Source organism: Anoplolepis gracilipes, chromosome 7 (assembly GCF_047496725.1).
Source record: "Anoplolepis gracilipes chromosome 7, ASM4749672v1, whole genome shotgun sequence".
In the NCBI taxonomy this organism is placed as follows: domain Eukaryota; kingdom Metazoa; phylum Arthropoda; class Insecta; order Hymenoptera; family Formicidae; genus Anoplolepis; species Anoplolepis gracilipes.
In genome coordinates this window covers 11,165,957-11,188,212 of record NC_132976.1, presented here as the reverse complement: position 1 = coordinate 11,188,212, position 22,256 = coordinate 11,165,957, and the positions used below count along the sequence as shown (strand labels likewise).

The 22,256-nt window shown below is 32.9% G+C and overlaps 1 protein-coding gene across 14 annotated transcripts in view; it reads left to right on the top strand.

Moving 5' to 3' along the window:
* Rbp6 (RNA-binding protein 6) overlaps nucleotides 1–21,983 on the top strand; it is a 602,105-nt gene extending 580,122 nt beyond the window's left edge. For 7 of the 14 annotated variants that reach the window (XM_072896313.1, XM_072896315.1, XM_072896316.1 and 4 more), the window contains 3 exons: nucleotides 7,331–7,435; nucleotides 8,480–8,545; nucleotides 12,373–13,909. In XM_072896313.1, coding sequence (XP_072752414.1) covers nucleotides 7,331–7,435; nucleotides 8,480–8,545; nucleotides 12,373–12,842 — 641 coding nt within the window. In that variant the 3' untranslated portion in view covers nucleotides 12,843–13,909. The other 7 variants (XM_072896319.1, XM_072896314.1, XM_072896325.1 and 4 more) reach the window with 5 other exon arrangements.
* Nucleotides 21,984–22,256: the final 273 nt, after the last annotated feature.

The following is a 22,256-nucleotide window of genomic DNA, read 5'->3' as shown; positions in this document are numbered from 1 at the left end:
CGATAATTCTACCTGAAATAATTCTGACGATTGTAGGAAATATGGGAAAATGTTGAATTATGATTTTCAAATTTCTTTTTCTCAGATCGTTGTACGGTTATAAACCGCGAGATTATTACCGAATATGAAGAACAATTCGCTGATAATAGACTTCCACGCGTATTTTCGATAAAATTTTTTTATGGTATCCATACGCGTGAGTCATTTATACGCGTATCATAAATATGTATCGAAGCTATTTTCTGAAATATGTGTCAAGTTATTCAATGGAATATTGATAGAGTTATTCGATAGAATAATACTGTACTGTTTGGCATACACATTTCCTGGGGCATCCTGCATATATAATCTATCGTATAAACAAGCAGCGGATTGCAATTCTGTGTTCTAAAAATGGAATCGGTGCACACATTTCTCAATCCATTAGAGGCTAGAGACGCCTGGATATTCATATGGTAAATACGAAAAATTCGCGATGCTTTACAGTGCATTATGAAATTTTCGAATTTACTACATGAAAATACAATATATGAATATATTGTATTTTCCGATACAACTTCTCTGGTCGGTTAGGGGTCTATATCTATACATATACATATAAATAAATCGTATGTCATTTTACTTCATAGTATCTAGAATAGTCTACAAGTAATCGTAATAAGAACCATATTTGGTTCCCAATGTGTCTATATATACACATATTTAAATCCCGTATCTCGTACTGGTGTTGGATGACTGCCTAGCTCATAGTACATAGTTATGTCCAGAATTTCTATCGTTTTATACTATCCGTATGAGTACTCGAGCCTAACATTAGTTTTCACTAGAATTTAGCCTGATGTCTATAGGTCTGTTAAAAAAAAAACGTATTAAACGAGAAATTATGTGTACATTGTCGCATGACAAGAGAATTGTTAGATCCTTTCCTGATCTATTTCACGGAAAGGATTCTCATTAAAATCGAGGCGAAGTCACGGTTGGTCACGAAACGTTGAAAAATCTCAATTTACAGAGCTTGTTTTAGAGCTATCGATACCCGATACTTGGCTCGTATTCTCATCGTGTTTAGCGCTAAATGAAATCATCAGATTTTCATTTCTCGCTGAGGCATTAAAGGTGATTATATTAATATACAAATATGATTAGATAGTTAATGCAATACAAAAATGAGAATGTGAACTTCTATACTAATTAAGAAAGTATATGGATATGGATCCTTTTTTTGAGTATACATATCTCTACTTGTGGATACTCATTCTTTAAATATCTTTGATTTTTATTTTGTGCGTCAATCAGAGCGATGCCTGCATGTTTTCAGACTGGTTTTATGTATAGTTCTAGTGAAAACTAAAATCAGTCTCGTGAAAGTATTTCCACGCGAATCCATAGCCCGTCGAGAGTGTTAAATAACACACTAAAAGAAATTATTTGAAATAAAAAAAAAATATTTTTTCGAATATTTTTTTTTTAATTTTATATGATTTACAAACATATACATATATTTCTCATAATCTCTGAAGTCTTTATTATTATTTTCACGCTTTTTATCATTATTTTTTAAATATTGTGATACGCGTGAAATTTTTTATCACTCGCGGCTATGGGTCAATTTTTTCGTGAAATGAATTCGAGTTGAGTATCGCAAAAAAAGGAGGGAAGGCGATTTCGGGACAGAATCATTGCCGAGATCGATGACGAAGACTTCGTTGAAGATGCAGTTACCTAGGGGCGAGTAATCTACCATCTACCTACACCTATTATCTTATAGAAAATATCGCCATATATAAAGTGATTTTAATTATATTATATATTGTTCATAGTAAAAAACCGCCTAGTTCAACCACAACGGGTCGATTATTTATTTGATGAATTATAAAAACAAATTTTATTACGGTGGCGAGATGTTGCTGAAGAGAATAGTGTCGTGATTGAAATTAATATATCCAGATCTTCCCGCGGTGGTACAAGAGTGTAGATAATTTAGATAAATCGAATTAAATGATTATACATATATATATATATATAGTCTCTGATTAGAAGCAGTCTTGTAGTATAAAACAAGTCGTTATTAACTAATCTTTGTAATTAACATTGATAGTAAATAACTTAGATAACGCTAAGGTTGTCCACTAAATTTCTGATGCAAATTTTTGCAAATTTTGTTGAAAATAATATATCATGTAAATACAATATCTTAATTAATATGATGATACTATTAAACATTGTTTATATTACTCTATATCAATTCATGTCTCGTAGAAAAATGTAGTTGGCAACCTTGGCTGATGTTTAGGCTATAGTTACAGATCCGAGTTATAAAATAGTATATCTCGAGCGACCGTAATAAGTATCTTCGTGTATGATAAAAGTTTTTTGAGTGTTGTTTGAGTTTATTAAGAAATTATATTTATAGATAAAGTAGTGTCTTCGAAGAAATCGTTAGAAACGGTAAGGCGATTTGCTGCGATGCTTCGCCTACAGTTTCTACTTAGAATTCATAGAACAGTAGATAGAAAATTAGATATGTAGATAGAATGAGAGTGATTATGTTTTTTGTGTGTCGTGTGTTCATCTGTCAATTTGATTATCTCTTCCGATGTTTCTTTGTACAATTGTACAAGTTCCCGCTATATATTCGCGGCCTATAGTATTCGAATTAGAACCGGTCATATAAAATTTACTGTTCTAACATCATTATTTCTTGTCGTTTATTTGACCGCTAGAATTAAAATGCTAATTAGAATTAGCAGCGTGATACACTAATGAGTACGTAGTTTAGAAACTTTGAACTGTCACAATGATATATGTTTACATATATATATCTGGTTACTATATAAATTATATATAAATTATGATTATTGCCGACATATAGCCATTAATACGTGTGCGTAGTTTAGGAGACATGCTAACGATTTTACTGTCCCGAAAATATTTATTATGATTTATTTTACTCAACATTATTTAACAATTCTGTCGTTATCGAGCATGGATGCGCGAATTAACGATTCATTATGACAATCATTTTTAACTGTACGATGCTTATTAACAATATGACTCGTTCAATGTGTTGCTTCGTCAAAAGTATCTGTGCACTTTGCTCTTTAATTATGGGGAAATAGCAGCTTCTCATCACATGAGAGGATCAGGATCTATCTGCTTCATTCAATATATGTCTATTACGATGCAAATCGACATTATTATGCGTACGGAAATCATTTATGAGACATTTCTCACACAACACTTCTACACTTGCGTTTTTGATATTCAATTGGCATATGAACGGGGATATAAATAAAATTCTTTCAGGGGCTTTGACATTCCAAAACTTCTCATCGTAATTTATTGAAGGACACTAACGTTGCTTGCAATTTATATCCTTGCATTCCGCTTATCCTATCATTATATCACAAATCTGCATTATAAGATAATCGTCGAATCCTTAGATATGTATATTCAATTAACTACGTTTATTCTTTTTATACACGCACACCATCTATTTGCAATAAAGAATTCTAGAATAGAATACACATCTATAGATTTGAACATTTATTTAAATTAAATCATGGTTGGTATTTTTTGGCTCCTATTTTTTGATTAAATGAAAATCTTTAAATTGATAACGCAATAAAAAATAGGTATTTTGGTCTCATATTTTATAATGATTGGTAGATTCGGTAGAAATAATCGAAGAAAACTTCCAATAATATAACTTTTATAGCAATAATATAAGCTATTTACAAAACGATCAATATTTTCCCAAGTGAATGTATCAAATATATATATATATACGTAATAAAAACATGCATAAAAATAGCAAAATACTTAAGTTAATAATCTCTACTTTCACAGAGTTTCACGTGCAGTTTCTCGCTAAAATCCTCCACACTATAAAAAGAAACGACATCAAAATATAAATTATCTCGAGAGAAATCCAGATTTTGATTTCGTACCTAGAACCAATTTCCGAACGGAATTATTGCGTGATGGACGTATTGGCATATCCTTTATATGTTGGATAGTTTTTCTTGGTAATCTTTGATTCATTTCTCGCTCTCTATCTAATCAATTCTAAGTTGAGCGAGTGATTCTATGCCAGAATTTGGGACTCAAAACTCACACTTCAGAGTCCCCTGGATAGATTTCGCGGCGTGAAGCCCTTATCTAAAGTCTCGATCGCGTTTACGTCAGCTGGAGATACACTCGAAATAGATGAACTCTTGGCCTAGATCCCTACGCGTCGGTCGTTTCGATGAACGGCCAAACCCGGGCAATAAGGATTTCCACGGACAGGCTTAGTGTATGTATGTGTGTATATTCATATATATGTATATATGCTTCAGAAAGCATACGCTTTTACTGCAATTAAAAAATTTTTAAAGAATTTAGAATTTGTTTATTTTTTTTTTTTTTCACAGATTTTTCTGTTACAAGATGTACTTTGCTTAAAACGCTACTTGCGAAATAAAATTTTATCTGTTTATCATTTAAAGTATTTCTAATACATTTAATGATTTATAATTTATACAAGTAAATATTAAAATGACGTTTTAGTACTCTAATTTTATATTATAATATCACAAATATAGTATTTTTGTAATACCTTTTTTATATGATTAATATTATACCTATAATTCAGAAAACGCAATTTCGGAAACACCCTGTATACATATACCTGGCCCAGCTGTACATATGGGAATATCTGTGTGCTTGTACGTGTGTGTATCGCTATTTTTGGCCGGATCGAGATACGACCCCAAGAGCTATCGGTGCAGCCGTCGGTTGTCGCGAAATCCGGAAGCCGCACCCGTTTCGATGGCTGGACGTGGACGTGCGGCCCCTTTCTTTTTATGAAACTTCCGATAAACGCCCGCTGGCAAGGATTTCCGTTTCATTCGTCAACCTGTCCAATCCGAGGCCATGTGCGACACACTCTCTTTTTCTTTCTCTTATATAGATATTATTATCCTATTTTTTCTTTTTCGTCATATATTATCTATTTTTAATCCAAAAATCCAAACGATGGTGTGTGTATGTGTGTAATTATTATTACGATAAAAAACATTTTAATATATTCAGAAAACAATTATCAAGTTAGAATGTTGTACTCTTGAGAATATATTTAAGTTATGTAGATAATTTTCGTATTTCCAATTCAATAATCAAGTTAAAACCCAATGCATGTCTCTGTGGAATACAATTCTTCCATTATTATCTCATTTCTCCTATTACTATCTAATAAAAGTGTCTATATTTAGCTTTTTTATTTGCAATTCCCACTCTAGGCACGATTCATTCATATAATACAATATAAATCGTCAAGTTAGGACAGACAGATCTATAGAGTATTTCCCCTTTAACTATAGCATTTCGGAACTTCCGGTCAGAACATGTCGATATAGACAAGCCACACCATTAAGCGCTGTGATACCCCATACAAATCACGTCGATCCACGATTTATGGTCCATTCACCCTCTCTCGCAATCGCGTTATCAGTGCCGGTTGCGCGGCCAAAACGAGGCTTCTCCATGAAAACACGTTGTTGCGACAGTATAGAAGCGACAGTATAGACATTTCGTTCCCTCATATTAACGGTACATCAAAAACGCGTTTTGATCTTTAACAATATTATCGATATTCATTCTCTAATTATTTACGTATATTATAAATACAATCCGTATACACAGTCTCTTATGTACACAATACAATAATACAATATTTATTTATACTAAGATTATTTTTTTCCTTTTAAAATTTTGTAGTTGCTTCGAGTAAAGATAAAATTCTTTTTTTTTTTTCGTTTCTATATTAGTTAACTGCAAACATCAAAATTTTATTGATTATACGATTTATCGAGAGGAGGAAACTGTATTCTTTGCACTTTATTTTTTATCAATTTTGATTTATTAACATTTTATGATTATAGGTAAAAAATTGTTTAAATATATGTAGCTAAAATGTAAAAATTATTTCAAGATTCATAAAGTATATTTTGTTCCAAATAGAACCTGGTCAACATCTTTTTTCTTTCTATCTCTTTGGCTCGATGTTTCTACACATTTAGATATTTTAAATTGTTTAAAAATAACAATAGCATCCACAAGTTAATTCGTTGCATAATTTACACAGTTAACTATAGATTAGAATATATCTAAAGTCCAAAAAGTATATACAGAAGTATACATATTTTTGAAAGCTTAAATCTCGAATCTAAATAAAAAATATTTACGGTATAAGCATATCTCAGTTTGCAAATATATTCGTGAAATTTCTCAAAACTTATTAATATATTAAACGCGCTATTTCTTAATTTAGCGATGAGAGAATATTACGATTATATTTTATGCTTTGCATTTTTTTACAAATATTGTCTGCAATCGCGATTATTCTTATTTTGAATTTAATATTTGTGACTCATGTAAAATTCACGACTTCTGAGATATCTTATATCTCGCTACTAGGAAAAAACGCTTTATTACACTGAAAAATTAATCTTTAACATTTCACGCCATGATCGCCCATAGATATGAAAACATATAAGCTTTTATTCCGCTTTTATTGCCAGTCATTCCATTGCATTTTATTTGCATTTCAGTTTCTCCACAATCTTCCCACGTACATAACATATTATGAAATTTATTATATTTACTAAATTGAGAGATTATTTTTACACATATGTTGATATTAAATATTTTATTTGATCCTTTAGTATAATTTTTCTTTTTAATTTTTCTCAAAATGTTTATGTAATGCGTGACGATTATATTCATTTTGAAGATTATAATCTATGTAAATTACCAACAATGCAACAAGAAAGGAGCAACATCTATTAATATGCAAGCAATAGTAACAATTTGTCGCGAATAAGTTGCAGATAATTGCATTAAAAAAATAAAGTTAATTTTTCAAAATGTCAGTTGAAATATAAATACAGAATAAGCTAGTAAAATTATTAATAAAATAGAAAATATAATAAAAGTAAAATGTAAATGGTATGATTAAGATAAAAGCGAAACGTTACAAAATAGAAAATATTATAAGGAACGTAAGAAGGAATTTTTTAAATTATGTGTTCAAACAATTTATATGTGATATTAAATTTGAAATACAATATTACATGCGTTACAATGTAATATTTGTACAAGATTACGCATTTGAGAACTATAAAGAATCTACACATATTTTGAAGTGTATTAATTCACGCAGTACGTTAACATAAATTATCCACTCCTTTTTGCCCCTGATAACAATTCGCATTACAGATCATACTCCCCGTCCCCGTTTTTGTTTCTCATCATTCTCAGCCTTCTTGTTGTTCTTTATTAATGTCAGGAGTGCCGGCGGTGTACTACCACGGAACAGGAAGTGAGAATGCAGGCCGCGCGTATACAGAGGCGCCGATGCAACACGTCCAACGCAATGCACTCCGGAAGAAATGTATGAAGTCGACATTCACTTTACTCGAAACACACACCGAAATACCTCTTTCTTCTCGTCTGTCTATCTCTGACACGCGCACGCACACATATATACTCGTGTACTTTTTTCGCCATCATCGATCTCTTTCTCTTTCTTCTCTTCTTCTCTCTCCTCTCTGTCTTTTTCTTTCTCTATCTAAAACAGAAATCCTATCTTTGCGAGCTTTCAAAGTATAATCATTCTTCGAGAATTCTTCTCAAATCGTCCCGCCTCGTTTATCGCGTTTCGTACGTTTCTGCCTTCGTCTGTTGCGTACGGAAAATGCATATTAATACCAAAGTGCATTTCGATGCATCGAGTGCTACTCCAGGGAATTCCGCACCGTAGTTTCGACGGCGATCGATACTCGTAGGTTCCATTATTGCCACAGCCAGTCGATGCATCCGAATCGAAACTGTAGTCGTGGCAGTAAACGCCAACGCGGTTTCGAGCATCCTTGCTCGATGGAGAAAGCTGATACCGTATGATACGAGTACGCGAAAGCTTTCTAAGTGCCTAGAGGAAACACCTGTCACACTTTTCGGCGACGTATGGCGCTTCCGTTATTTTCGATGTGTTTCCTCTCAACGTGTTTCAACACGCGCAAACTCATCCATCGAATGTAATTTTCTCTGATAGAAGAACTATCGCCTATATGCGAACGTTTAAGAGCTATTTTTTCGCACTTTAGTGTCGAAGACGAGAGGCAGAAGACACGCATACTCGACGGTCGTCGACATCCTCCGGACGAAACTCGAGAAAATAAGAGAGACGATTGACAAAGCAACACATTCGGGAAAATCACTATTCTGCGTCTGTTTTCCTTTCAGTCATCCATCTGGCGTGTCATCACATTTCTTTATTCTCGTTCTAATCCTTTATTTATTCATTTAAAAAAAAAAATATATATATATATCAGTTTCCAGACTATATTGTCGAGTGATAATCGACGGAAATGAATAGCGAAAGCACATACGCGCATTGCAAGAGTGGCGCAGTTTTGACTGAAGTTTTATGTTTCAGTGGATCTAACCAATGGACAGCTCACCCCAAACAACAACACGCCCTTACTTACACAAGCACTTTCTGGTACGTCTCAAAAATCTTTCTTCTCCTTGGCTGCGCTTTTTCTACTCGCTTCATCGCGCTGCGATCGATTCACCCGGAAATGCAAACAATTTCGGCTATGATAGCTTTTTTCGTTAACTAGTCACGCGAGATCGCGAGTAATAAAGATCGTGCGCTATCCGTTTGGAATTAATATTTACGATCGCTTGAACGAAATACTGCGAAAATGTTGAAAACAGTATTACGTTCGAATCAGCTTCTGCCATCTCATTTTAATATCGTTTAGTATTTTACGGTGGTATTTTTGCAAATTGGATTCTGCTTGTAAGATGGACAATTTTGCGAAAGATTATTCTTTTAACGTTTCCAATTTTACTATTTAATAGGTTGCTTAGTAGTTAGTTTTCATGAATCAATCTCCATTTACTGAAACAATGACAAGTTGAATTTCACTCAGTTAATATCCATCATTTCAGAAGACGATTCCAATTCGTATAAAGGCGTGCAACAGAAAGCATGATTATGTGTTTATAAGCATGATTACTCTGCATGAAATTGTTTTATGTAGAATCATTTTTGATAATTGTATCTAATTATATAATTAATCTCAACTAAACAACAAAAAATCTATCACGGGTAATAATCAATGATACTATACTTTCAACATTACATATCTACGAGATGCAAACAAAGTAAATGAGACTGTACTTTACTTAATTCTGCCACACAAAGTTGATTTTCTGTCGTCATACATAATTTTCTAATTCAACGGAAACTATTCGTTTCAACACCTTTATTTCGCGATAATCTTTATCTCTCTATAAAGTAAGATTTCCTCGCGACGAGAAACATTGTTCGATTATCCTAACTAAAATGCTCTTTCGTTGCTTTGCATCTCTTCACTTTCGCGCGGTCGCTTCCTGTCGAAGACGTCGAGAGACGCGAGAAAAACGGAAGCAAAAAGAAACGTTGAGAGAGAGAGAGAGAGAGAGAGAGAGAAGCAAAAGACGCCGGCGTCCCCCAGGAGAAGCGTCGCACATGCGAGGGCGCCGAGATGCCGGCAGCGAAATACGCCTTCGTACTTTTATTTCTTTTTTTCCCCCTCATTTTCCCCATCTCTAGAATCTGCCCCCGATCTGCCCGCCGTCGCGTCGTCGTCGTGCCGTCCGCAATCTCCTCTCAAATAAATCAAACTTTTGAATCGCGCTCGTCCCTTCCTCGCGTCCTCCCACGCGTGCCTCCCTCTCTATGCCACCGGCACAAAACTTTGTAACCGGCCGCCATTGTCAAGAGTTTAAAAGCTGAATGGGTTTTTAGATTGTATGCCGGGGTGCTTTCGGTTTCCCGTAGTCCCGTCGCCATCGGACCCTCTCTTCCTCGCCCCAACGTCGAGAGAGTTTCAAATTCTTCGCGTACCGCCCGCTTACGATCCCATCCTCACACTCTACTTCTCCCTCTTCTTCTTCTTCTTCTTCTTCTTCTTCCTTCTCCTTGTTCTGGTCGTCTTTTATCTCTTCTCTGCCTTCGTGGCCGCGCCGTTAATCCAAAAGTACGTATCGTATGACATTTACACGAGCTTTCGTGCGAACGCGATATACGGGATCGTTCAAGTCAGATGCATTAATCTCCGCCGCTTCTTATTGGCTATCTGTCAGAGTTTTTACGAGTGCTAAAGTTCCGGAATGCGGACGACACACAGAGATACTGTTCCGTGTGCAATATAGCTTTGAGCGTACACAAAAGTAACACAAAGTAGTTTCGCTATGATTTCGCTCCTTGTTACTTTTATTCGCGAAATGTACGAAACAGGACAGTTGCATTGGCAGGATTTAAAAAGAGATGTTTGAAAATAGTTTCTGTATAAATAGCAATTGTATTGATTTAATTTATGTTATTGTGCTCGTGTCTATTTAATATTATGTGTTAGCAGTAGTATCGCATTAAGTGTTCGTAAAACTAACACACACATTTTCTTTAACATTGTTTACTGAAAGCAGCGTATAATATAATTATTTGCTTTAACGGAAAAGCATGATAAAGATTCAAAGTATCAGAAAATTTAGATTTGTTAGAAAGCCTTACTCAATGCTCATTTGTTTGAAGACAAACTTAGAGTTCGAGTTTAAAATTATTTTTGGCAATTATCGTTCTCTCCCATCCTCTGTTAAATAACTGAATTTGATGCAAGAGAAAAGATATAAGATTATAGTTTACGAAATTCTTCACAGATGGAAAACTGATTATTAAATTTCTCGTTTACACTATAATCAGCACAAAAAGTAAAATAACTTATTAAATAAATTGATAACTTTTAATTTTTTCAGTAAATATACTCAGTATCATGTCGTAAGAGAAATAGAAAAAAAAAGGAGAAAAAAAGCAATATTCTTTCTAGAAATATATATTGACACAAACTCGATTTTGAATTTATTTTCTATTGCATCAGATTCCGTGATTGTCCGCATCACCATAATTTCCCTCGTTTATATTCTTACGCGGGATCTTTTCCTTCGAGAACTGAATGCGAAATTGGGTAAGTTTAGTTTTTGTCGCTTGGCTTTCTTAATCGAACCAATGTCAATCTTTGTTCCGCTTTAACTTCTTAACAATACGAAGGAAAATTAACGGATCTCATAATGTACAGAACAAACGCTAGCAGTAACCTTAGTCGAAATCTGTTGTATCTCGTAAACTTTTCAAATCGATCGCCATCATTGCCTCGTGCGATTGCGTTGCTTGTCCCAGCGACGTGTTGTACAATGTCATACATATACATACATATACTTATATCTATATATATATATATATATGTGCAAGGTGCTTTTTTTATTATCTCTATGATCGTATGTAAAGGCTGCCTTGCAATGCGCTTCACGAGTGTCTTCTTTTTATTTCAATGAAATGCATTGCGAGAAAATTCGTTAAATGGACTCTATCCTTTTCCTTGTATTCTATGTGTGTGTATCGTGGTGTAATCGCAATTTACACGATCGTTAAACGCGGGAAACATATACACGGTCCTCGGAGTAAAGTGTAGACCAGAGATATTTGTCGTTCACTTATGCACGAATGTGCGTGAGCTCGTTACAACAGTCACACTACATATAATATATGAGTTAAAGAATCTTATCTCTAATGAGATTTAGCTAAAGCATACCGTTATACAACTGAAATGAGTTTGATATGAGTAAGCGGAAAGAGGCGAAAAAGCTAAAAACTAGGAGAATGCCAACGGAACAACGTGCCTCAAGGTACTTGCATGGAAGATTCCTGAAAGGGATAAGGCATGCAAAACGCTCCTATCGCTATCACGGGTAGAATGAATTAATCAGAAATATTCACCTCCAATAATTGTCACTCAGATGTTGAAATATCATGCGCTACAATTATGATTAAAAATTAAACGCGACTTAATATCATCTTTTTAACACTTATATAAAAAAACTATTAAATCTTTTTAAATCCTCAACTAGATATATATACTATGGTGAAAATCGAAGCTCCGCGCATTTACTTTGTAATAAGAATTGTAGTGAAAAAGTATATGTAACCTTTTTAACGATCAGCTTTTTCATTAATCATTAGACATTTATCCATTAATAACGCCTAAAATTATCGTTTTAGCTGAAACGGTTATAGCTACATTATTAGAAAATTTGCCATAGTAATTGAGGATTTCGTCAAATTGTTCCTTGGTACTTCCTAATGAAGCTTAATTTGAAAGTTACAAGTACCTACACACTCCGCGAAAGACAAGGTCGAGCCTCGCCGAGGCTCGTCCTCGTCACGACGACAACCTCCGTTCCGATCGGGTTAAAAGGGTGAACATTGACGCGGGTTAATTGCAGTGATGAACAACTACCAGGCGGCCGCAGCGCAGGCCGGATTCCCGCCGGCGTCGCCGCACGCGGCCGGCGGACACGGTGGACCGCAGGGACGGTCTTTCCCGGCGGCTAATTCGCCGGGCCCGATTGACATGTACAGCTCGAGCGCCGCCGCCGCAGCAGCAGCCGCAGCCGCGGATTCCGCAGTCGCAAGCTACGTCCAGGCCGCAGCTAGCCCGCAGCCCCCCACGACCGCGTTCCCCGCGATCGCCGTATCCCGTGCCCCGCTCAACTACAGTCCCGTAAGTCCACTTAATGCTCCCCCTTTGTTCACCGGATCGGGCCCTTCCCGAGAAAAAAAAAAAAAAAAAAAAAACACATGGGACGAAAGGATGAAGAGCGTGGTCGTTGATATATTTAACGCTTCTTATTTTATTAACATCATCGTACAAGATTTACTTATCAGCTTATCTAGGCCATTGTTAGCGTCGTGAGCTGTAAAATTTTTTATACTGTGTAAGAAACAATCCTGGTTGCTTTCCGTCTCGTGAATGTAATTTTGTGCTACTAAATGGAATTTCGTAGCTGACACGGAGATACGAAGAAAATTGGAAAAGATCAGAGAAAGCGACCAGTTTAGACTAGGGAAACAATTATGAAAAGAAAACTAATCGAAGAAAGCTTTTACATTTTATGATGAATACGGGAGAGTCTATTAAAATATTTTTGCTGAATCTCCAACTTTTCTTTCATACAGTTTTTTAACGATTGATAAAAACAAATTTATCCAAGTAAAATCGATGATATTAAAAAATATTTCCATTTTTATGTTTAAAAATTCTTATCGCATGCAAGAAGTTGACCCTTTTACGCTGACAAATTATTACGAGATGAAAGAATTACTTAACTATTGACTAAGCTCTTTATCGTTTCGTTCCATACTGCAATTTCACCAATTTTATGCATTTCATGGATCTTATAAGCAAATATGAGTATATAATATCCCCCTCTTGCAAAAAGTAAATTATTATTATGTTTAATGTGATCGGTTTATCTCTTTCAATTTTTAAAAAAAGTTGCTTCTATGTACATATATTATTACGCTTTATACATCCTATATATTTTGATTCCACATTTTATAAATACGTCTCTGGTCTGTATAGGGGGGGTCTCTAATCAGGTATAGTATGATTTAATATAATTATTATCTTGACTTGTATCGAAAATATACCTAACATCTTATTTATAAATTTCTCTAATCTATTATTCTCTTTGCAATTTTAATATACTTAACAAATATTACCCGAAACTTTCTGTGTAACATCATATCCTTCGCATATATTTCGTATATATCACTTATTATGATCTTTATATTATGTGCAAAACTTTCGAGCAAAAAAATATAGCACAAAAAAGAGATTACAACCTCAAAGGCCAAGTACCGCAATTGCACGCTGCAATTTTAGATATGCAGGCAAATGTAAGGGTTTATCTTTGCGCTCGACCTTGTATTATAATCATTATTATTATGGAAAGGTTGATGAGACGATATCTTGTACTGTTTCAGGGTCCTCTAATACCAGCGGCGTTCACTAATGGCTACCATTGAGCCTTGTTAAGACCTAATAACAGGTATGCGTGCTATTAAGAATATTTTTCTTGAAGTTGAATAGAATATGGATTTTACGTTAAAGTAAAATTACTAGATATTTGCCAAGTCCAATGTTTCTTTCTTCAATTTTATAATTTTGGTATAGCATTATCTATGAAGATTTACGAGAAACGACTTTCTACGTGATGGTAATAGAATATTAATAACAGTAAAATAAAACCAATTTTATTTGTTTTAATATTTAAAAAAATCTACGAATAATCTTTCACTTTTTACTCAATGTATTCAAAATATAACTATACATTCTCAACCAACCGAATATGTTTTGAAAAAAGGATTTTTACATGCACACACGTACATACACACATTTTTATTTTTAGTTAATTATGTGAATGAATTGGGAAATGAATTAAAATGACTGTGTTTGCAAGATCTTAAACATCTAACGTGTTGAACTTTTAATATTTTTTCCACTAGAATGGACGAGACGGCAGAACGCAGCACGGTCGCCTGATATAATAAGCAACATGGACGACTTGAGGCAGCTAAACATAGTAGATGATCTCTGGACGAAAAAGAAAACATATACACGTCTACTGATGATCGATGGTTGCAATACATTTGAATATGCATAATGTTGAACAGGAACGTTAAAATAAGATTTAATCGATGCAACTTCAAAGTCCAGATTGTGTATAAACAACCGGACAAAATATTACGCGAATATATATAACAACGCATTAAAAAAGAATTTAGAGCATTAGTTCGTTACATAATTTAGTTCAGTTGGATGCAACTGTAGATAGAGGGAAGAAACTTACTAAAGTACTGCTAAAGCGAGAGAAGAAAGCTGAAGCAACGGAGAAAACGTCCAGAGAAGATCGTAGAAAAAAGATGAGAAGAGCGACAGGAAGATCGACCGTTGAACGGAAACAGAAAGAAAAGAAACAACGCGCGCTGCACTATAAGGTAACTATGGCCGAAACTGCGTATTGACGCCAGCCCGTTCTCCGACACATTAATAAAAGAAATAATAATATAATATAATATATATATTGGTCACACACCAATATATATATTATATAATAAATTAAATTAATATTATTAATTGCTAAATATTTAAACATTTAAGTCTAGAATATATAAATAGTATATATATATATAAAGATATAAATATATATATACATATATATATATATATATATAAATATATAAATAATTGATAATTATTAGACGATAACCTTTAATATTTAAGGCAAATAAAGAGACGGAAGAGATATATATATACCAACTCTCACGAATATATATTATAACTATTAATTATATATATTACATGATATTATTATGGCGATTGCAATTATTAACGAGCGCCCTGCGCACTGCGCGTGTCCGCGTAAATACATTACATAATAAATAGACACATGCGCGTTCACACCTGGGAAAGACTTTGTTTCTGGGCTTTCAAGTTTTAATCGTATGCGCGGGAAAGGCTGAGGAATTTAATGGCGGCCGAGAAAAACGATGACGCGGGAAAGAGAGAAAAGGAGAAGAGGGATAAAGGCTGACGAAAAAGTAAAGTGGATAAATCGAGAGATCTTTTTTGCTGCCCTTTCTCTACATCTGCACGTGCAGATATTCAAGCTCCTTCTTCTCTCCCAACGTGCCTTTTCGCTGGTTAAATGGCGGAACGGTGCTTCTCTCCTATCCTGTCGCAGTTTTACTTTCCCGGGTGCGCAACGAAATAACGGAAGGATATAGCGGCAGATGAGCGAGGGAGTTACATACGTAGGCGTGTTATATATTTGACGTCACGCTGTTAGCATTATTTGCGGATAGAAGGAGAGACGTGTAAGAAAGCTGCGTTGAATTTATCGGGCCGTCGAGGTAAGTCCGAAACAATGAGAAACGCAATATCGGAAGACTTCCAGAAGGAAGAAACAGTACTAGATGATATCGTTAGAATTACAGAGTAGCATTTTAGCCCTATTGCGTCGTTTATGTCGCAAAAGGAATAAACATGCTTAATGAACGAATATGATTTGCACTGGATTTATGACTATAAACTTTATTGAAACAAATATTATGGTCTACTGCAATATATAATATATTTTGCAGTAATCGAAAGTGTGTCAAGCCATCATTATCATAATTTCTTTTTTACTATATTGCTTGCGCCTAACTTACACTCCTGTTATTTAATGCGAATGTTGTTTAATAGCAATGTCCTTGTTTTGAAAAAAAAAAAAAAAAAAATAAAAAAAATAAAAAATAAGAGGAAAACACAAGGATGAAAATAAGGCTAATCACAATAAAGATTTATGCTATTCTGTAATTCTAATTGATATCGAAGGCTCGCTTCAAGTTCCGCTCGGAGCTTCCGCATCCGGAGGCACCGGACGATGACTGTTATGAATCTAATCGGCCACTGTATAGCTTTAAAACCGATTAAGTACAGTAACCCCCGTTATATACATATACACATATATTACGCGTACGCGAATTACCGTATAATTAATTTAAAATAATGCTGTATATGCATGACCCTATAGACGAGCCAACGCGATAAAATAAGAAAAAGATACGATAGAGTTTTTTCAGCGGCAAACAACCGCAATACACTTTACACAAACACACACGCACACGCGCACACATAAGAACTACGAAACACATACCCGGCGTCTAATCGTCTAAGGCTGAGTTACACCGACAGACTGGATTAACTAATTCTGGTTAGCGTATGAGTCTAGCAATTTGTCCTTTATTAGATTATAGTCCTTCTTATATATAACACACGAGACAAAGGCAGAGAAAGTTTAGTTAATCAGCGTCGGTGTCAACCAATGTAGGTGCAAACTTAAAATTCATACAGAGGGAGATCAAACGATCGGAAAAAGATCGAGTTGAAAAAGAAAACTAGCAAATGTATACATAGAGATATCGCGTAATCTTCGTCTCCGATGTACAAAGCATCGATCGACGATACATCATAAATACTAACTTAACAGGAGAATATGAGGGGATATTAAGAAAGAAAAAAAGAAACACACAGAAAATTATGCGAGAGAGAAAGACCGAGAGCGAAAGGAATAGGGAGAAAGATGATAAGAGCGTGCGTGAGAGTGCGAAAAAAGCGTTACATTTTAGAATTAAAACGCGCGGTCGCTAATTAGCGTCGCGATTAGATCTAGGGACTAAACGGGCTAGCGAGGAAAGACATAAACGTGAGAGTGAATATTATATTATAATCTATATATCGCAAAAATATGGCTGGACATCGGATGTTGCGTTCGTTCGCGCTTCCAGTAATACAATTGTGGATGTTAAAAGGGACCCAAGGTCTACTCGACGAAAATGAGGGATGGGCCCCTTTTGAAATCCGAATCTAAATTGGACTATGCTATACAATGCGGAGACAAACGACATTTTTAATTTAAATGTCGAATTTTGAGATCGTTGTCTCGCGTTTTCAACGAACGCTATTTGATCGCTCCTTATTTTTTTTCAAAAGATATCATTCGCTCTAAGTTGTATAATACGGTCCAATTGACGAGTGAATGAGCGAAGATTGAGAGATTCCAATGGACTATTCGTGATTGGTTTAGGTTTAAATTTCTCGTGATCTTATGATATTGCGCGGAAAGATGAGAGAAATTTTTCAATTAATGTATGAATAAAATTGATTTTCGAGGAATGAAAAAGTAACACTTCACATGAGAAAGTAATCGATATTTAATATTATTTTTTTTTTAATAATCGAACAGGCTCATTCTATAAAAATTTAATATATAGCTATGACCTGTAATTACCAACGTAAGTTATAATTATCATTTGTAAGTTGCAATTATGCTCAATTAACTCTTGTGTTATTGGTCTCTTTCTAGATTAAAGTCCTAATTATGATATAAACAGGAATAAATACAAATTTCATATTAATTTCGATTCGTACTAACTGACATTAGAACAATTACTATTTTTATTAGGCATGCATTTTTGCATGTATCACAGCATTGCACTTTTAAAAATGGATGATATAAAGTAAATCGTTCTTTCCATACATTATGCAATTTTACTATAAAATTACACTAATTTCTCGATTTTTAGGAAACCACCATAAAAAAGGAAATCGTTAATGTAGCAAAATAATAATGCAGTTAAAATATATAGTACATGAGTGCACGAAAAACCTTGCCACACATTAACAGACGAATGAAAGATTCCTCTCTTCTTTCTGACCACAAGGGTCACATTGCCCTTAATAAATTATGCGCGTAATATATATGACTGGGACATTCGCGTTTCGTTGATATCGCTAAATAAATAGTAGTTCCTTATTGCACATTATCATTACTATATTTGAATTCGCGCAAGAAAGTCGAGTCATCAATCGATTAATTATAATTATATAAACGATGAATAAACGCGCGATTATTATGTGCGTGCTGTTATTATTATTATTATTATTGCATTAAACAACAGGGTAAACAAAAAAAAAGAAAAAGAGAAATAACTTTAAATTAGATACGTCCGTCACGTGGAACGGCAGCAACTTTGTTTTTTTTTTCAATAAATGTGCACGCAACAGAGGAAAGAGAAGAAGGTAGAGAGAGAGAGAGAGAGAGAGAGAACGAGAATATAATATGCGTGCAAAACGAGTCAATTCTTAACGAACGTTAGCAATACTTTTTCATGACCACAAAGAGACGTACAGTGACAGAATAGCGGAGACTAGGGAGTATTGACAAAAAGTCACAGTATTCTTAAGTTCCTAAATTATGTGTGCGATGTGCAAACTCAATTTGAGAGGAGTAATGCATCGAGAGTACGGAAAGAGAAACGAGTGGACAGACTATTGCGTGTGTCACCCACGTTTTGTACACCGCCCATTCTCTTGTGAACAAAACAAAATGTTAAAATATCTCATTATGGCCCAGAGATTGATAAAGCAAGAAAGAGAGAAGTGTGATATCTTCAAACAAATATTTAAAATAAATATATTGCATAAGATATAAAAAAATGGTTAACTTTATCCGGACAATTGCCTTTTTTAATCAAAAGTATAAGTAATTTTTTGGTTTTAAAATAACTATTATTTAATAATAATTGATATTGTATGTATGATAACCAAAAGTTAACATATATTTTTAATTTATTGGAAGTGACGAATCAAATATCAAAATAGAAACATTTTTTTATTTACAAACATAGAAGATTAAAATATGATTGCTGGAAAGAAAATAATTTGACTAAATACAAATATGATTAAATATATCATAAAGTAGAGATAATTTGTGACTACAATGCCATTCTGATTTGAAAACCGATAAAAATAAAAGCATGCGATTAATAAATTTGCAATTGAATAAATATATATATTGTATATAATATGTTTATTTATATATAATAATATGTTTATAATATGATCTTCATAAATAAAGTTTAATCGACTTTCTAATAGTTAATACATTGAAATTAATATATAAATAAATGGTACCAAATTATATTAAATTTATTAATAATGAATAAAGTTAATATATTTTTATTATATTATTTAATGTATATTCTGATTTCTTGTGTCTACTTAATTATGAGTAATTATTAGTATTTATGGACTATTACATATTTCTATAATCATATTTATATAATTGATGTTAAAAATTATTAATTTTTTAAATTTTAATTAATTTATACATTTACATCATAATCTTTTTATTATATATATATATATATATATATATATATATATATATATATATCATTGTAAAGTTTTTCAAGCTTGCAGTCACAAAATATCCTCGCTTTAAAATTAAAAAGATATGTTCGCACATTTTTGTTCTCTTGTTTGCTAGGTTTTATTTAATAATTCTGTTTCGTTGCGCATTAATGTTAAATATATATTACTGGATAAAAGTCGAAACTGCAATTTTTGCAGTGCGTTTTGTATTCAACATGCATTTTAATTTATATTTTACTTTTGTTTTACTTTTTTTTAATTTGATTAGCAGAGATGAATAGTAAAAATATGATACAATCGTATCGGCCGTAAGCGACATACTTTACTACTTACGTGAACAGTAACAAGTAAAAATATAAGATAACACGGGTGAGCTTCGTAAGAAAGATATAAGGATTAAAATACAAGTACATTCACATACACATACATATAAACAAGGACATAACACCAGCTCAACAGAACGTAGAGCGTAACCGCGAAATTCGTATAGGCTTAAGGAAAGACGCGCGAGATAAGCAAAGAAGAGAAAAGATAAAAAAAAAATATTTAAAAAAATAAGGAAAATGAAAAAGAGAAACAAAACCAAAACAGAAAAAAGATCGCAATTAAGCATACAAGTCATAATTTTCCGTGACTAGGAAGAGAAAGCCGAGAGAATTCCGGAATTGTTCATCCATTTAACCGCGATGGACAGCAGTTTAATGTTCAGAATTTTGAACAGATTTGAAATAAAAGAGTTTACTATGTCCTATCCTTGATTTGAAGATAATTATTGCAAATCTTCTTGCGAAAAATTCTTGAGAAATTTTATTATGTTTTTTTGTTAAATTTTATAACGCTTTTCTCCGTAAAAGTACCGAATAATTCAGAAATGTGATGTAAACTACGGTGAATAGAGATCAAACAATAAATTATCAATTCGATGATCTAGTTCAAAAAGTTAACAATACAACGACTCAAGGTTATCAGTATTTTACTATAAATTCTCTCAAACATTCAGAAAAATCCAATTATAAGATTGCAATCTCAGATAAAAAAAAACACCAAAAAAATACTTTAACGACGTCTTTTATAATCCATTACACACACTTTATTAATTATTACATACACGTACATACTTTACAAAGTATGTGTGTATGCCTGTACATATATTGTATATTATTTTATAACTTAAATAAAAAGATAGAGTTAGTTTATAAAACTCATTATTGTTTAATTTACTGTTATGTATAATATTATCATGAACTATTTATTTCAGATAAAAAAAAATCAGACAGATAAATATAGATAGATTTTATTCGTATCATTTAGGTAAAAAATTAGTAATTTTATTTATGTTTTGATGTTCTACTGATACAACGATCAAAAGAATCTTTCATATAGTCTACCGATTTTATATTCCCATACATACATATAAGTTCATATATATATATATAAATTGTATATAAATATTATTATATAAATTATATATAAATATAAATTATTAATATATAATTTATATTCTTTTAAATTAAAATTTTATGAAATTATTTTCTAAAATGTTAACTTTTTGAACAGGATTATCGAATTATTTACTATACTGCCAATCAAACTCAAGAGGAAATATTCTCACAAAAAAGTAGTGTTAGCAGTTTCAGAAAAGAAACATGCATTTTCTGATTGAACATTTTATCTGATAACTTTTATCTAATAATGTTTAATGAAAACAGAGTACTACGAAGAAAATTAAATACCTACTTATTAAATATATTATATATACATATATATATTAAATCCCCTCTCTTCCACATGATGTATACCGCCATTTGTGAAAAGGCAATCATTTATTACGAAACACAAGAAGTGTGTGTCTACTTTTAGATTTCTCTGTATCGTACCACTATTAAAATTTATCGATTTATCAATTTCTTCATAGTATTCTAGTTTCTTTGAACAATAATTTAATTTATTTGTATTTCTTTTGATTTCACATCTTTCTCGGTTTACTTCTTTAAATCACATAATATTTTATGAGATTAATATATCAAAACGCAAAAGAGCACTCACCAAAAAAATAGCGGCTCTGAGATAATCGGAGTTCTTCCGGCAACCTTTCCTGAAAACAAGAGAAAAAGATATATATACATGTATATGAATGTGTATACATATTTGAAAAAAATCTACGATCAATTATTAATTAGAAAAAGACGCGATCGTAATATATACAAATAAGTTGTCAAATGAGTAAGAGTAAAAGAAAATGAGAGAGAGAGAGAGAGAGAGAGAGAGAGAGAGAGAGAGAGAGAGAGTGAACGAATGAAAAAGAATGAGGGAAAGATATAAGAAATGCAGATAATAGGAGAAAAAAATAAAGAAAGAGGAAAAGGAAAAGACAGAAAGAGAAATGAGTCTGTAAGAAACAAGAACAAGCAAAATATATGTGAGTATATATATAGTCCATGCGTTTATATTTATATATAAATATGAGAAATATATTAATATTGAAATATATTACATATATATATCTATATCTAGTATATACAAAAATATAAATATATAAATATGAAAATATAAATATACATATAT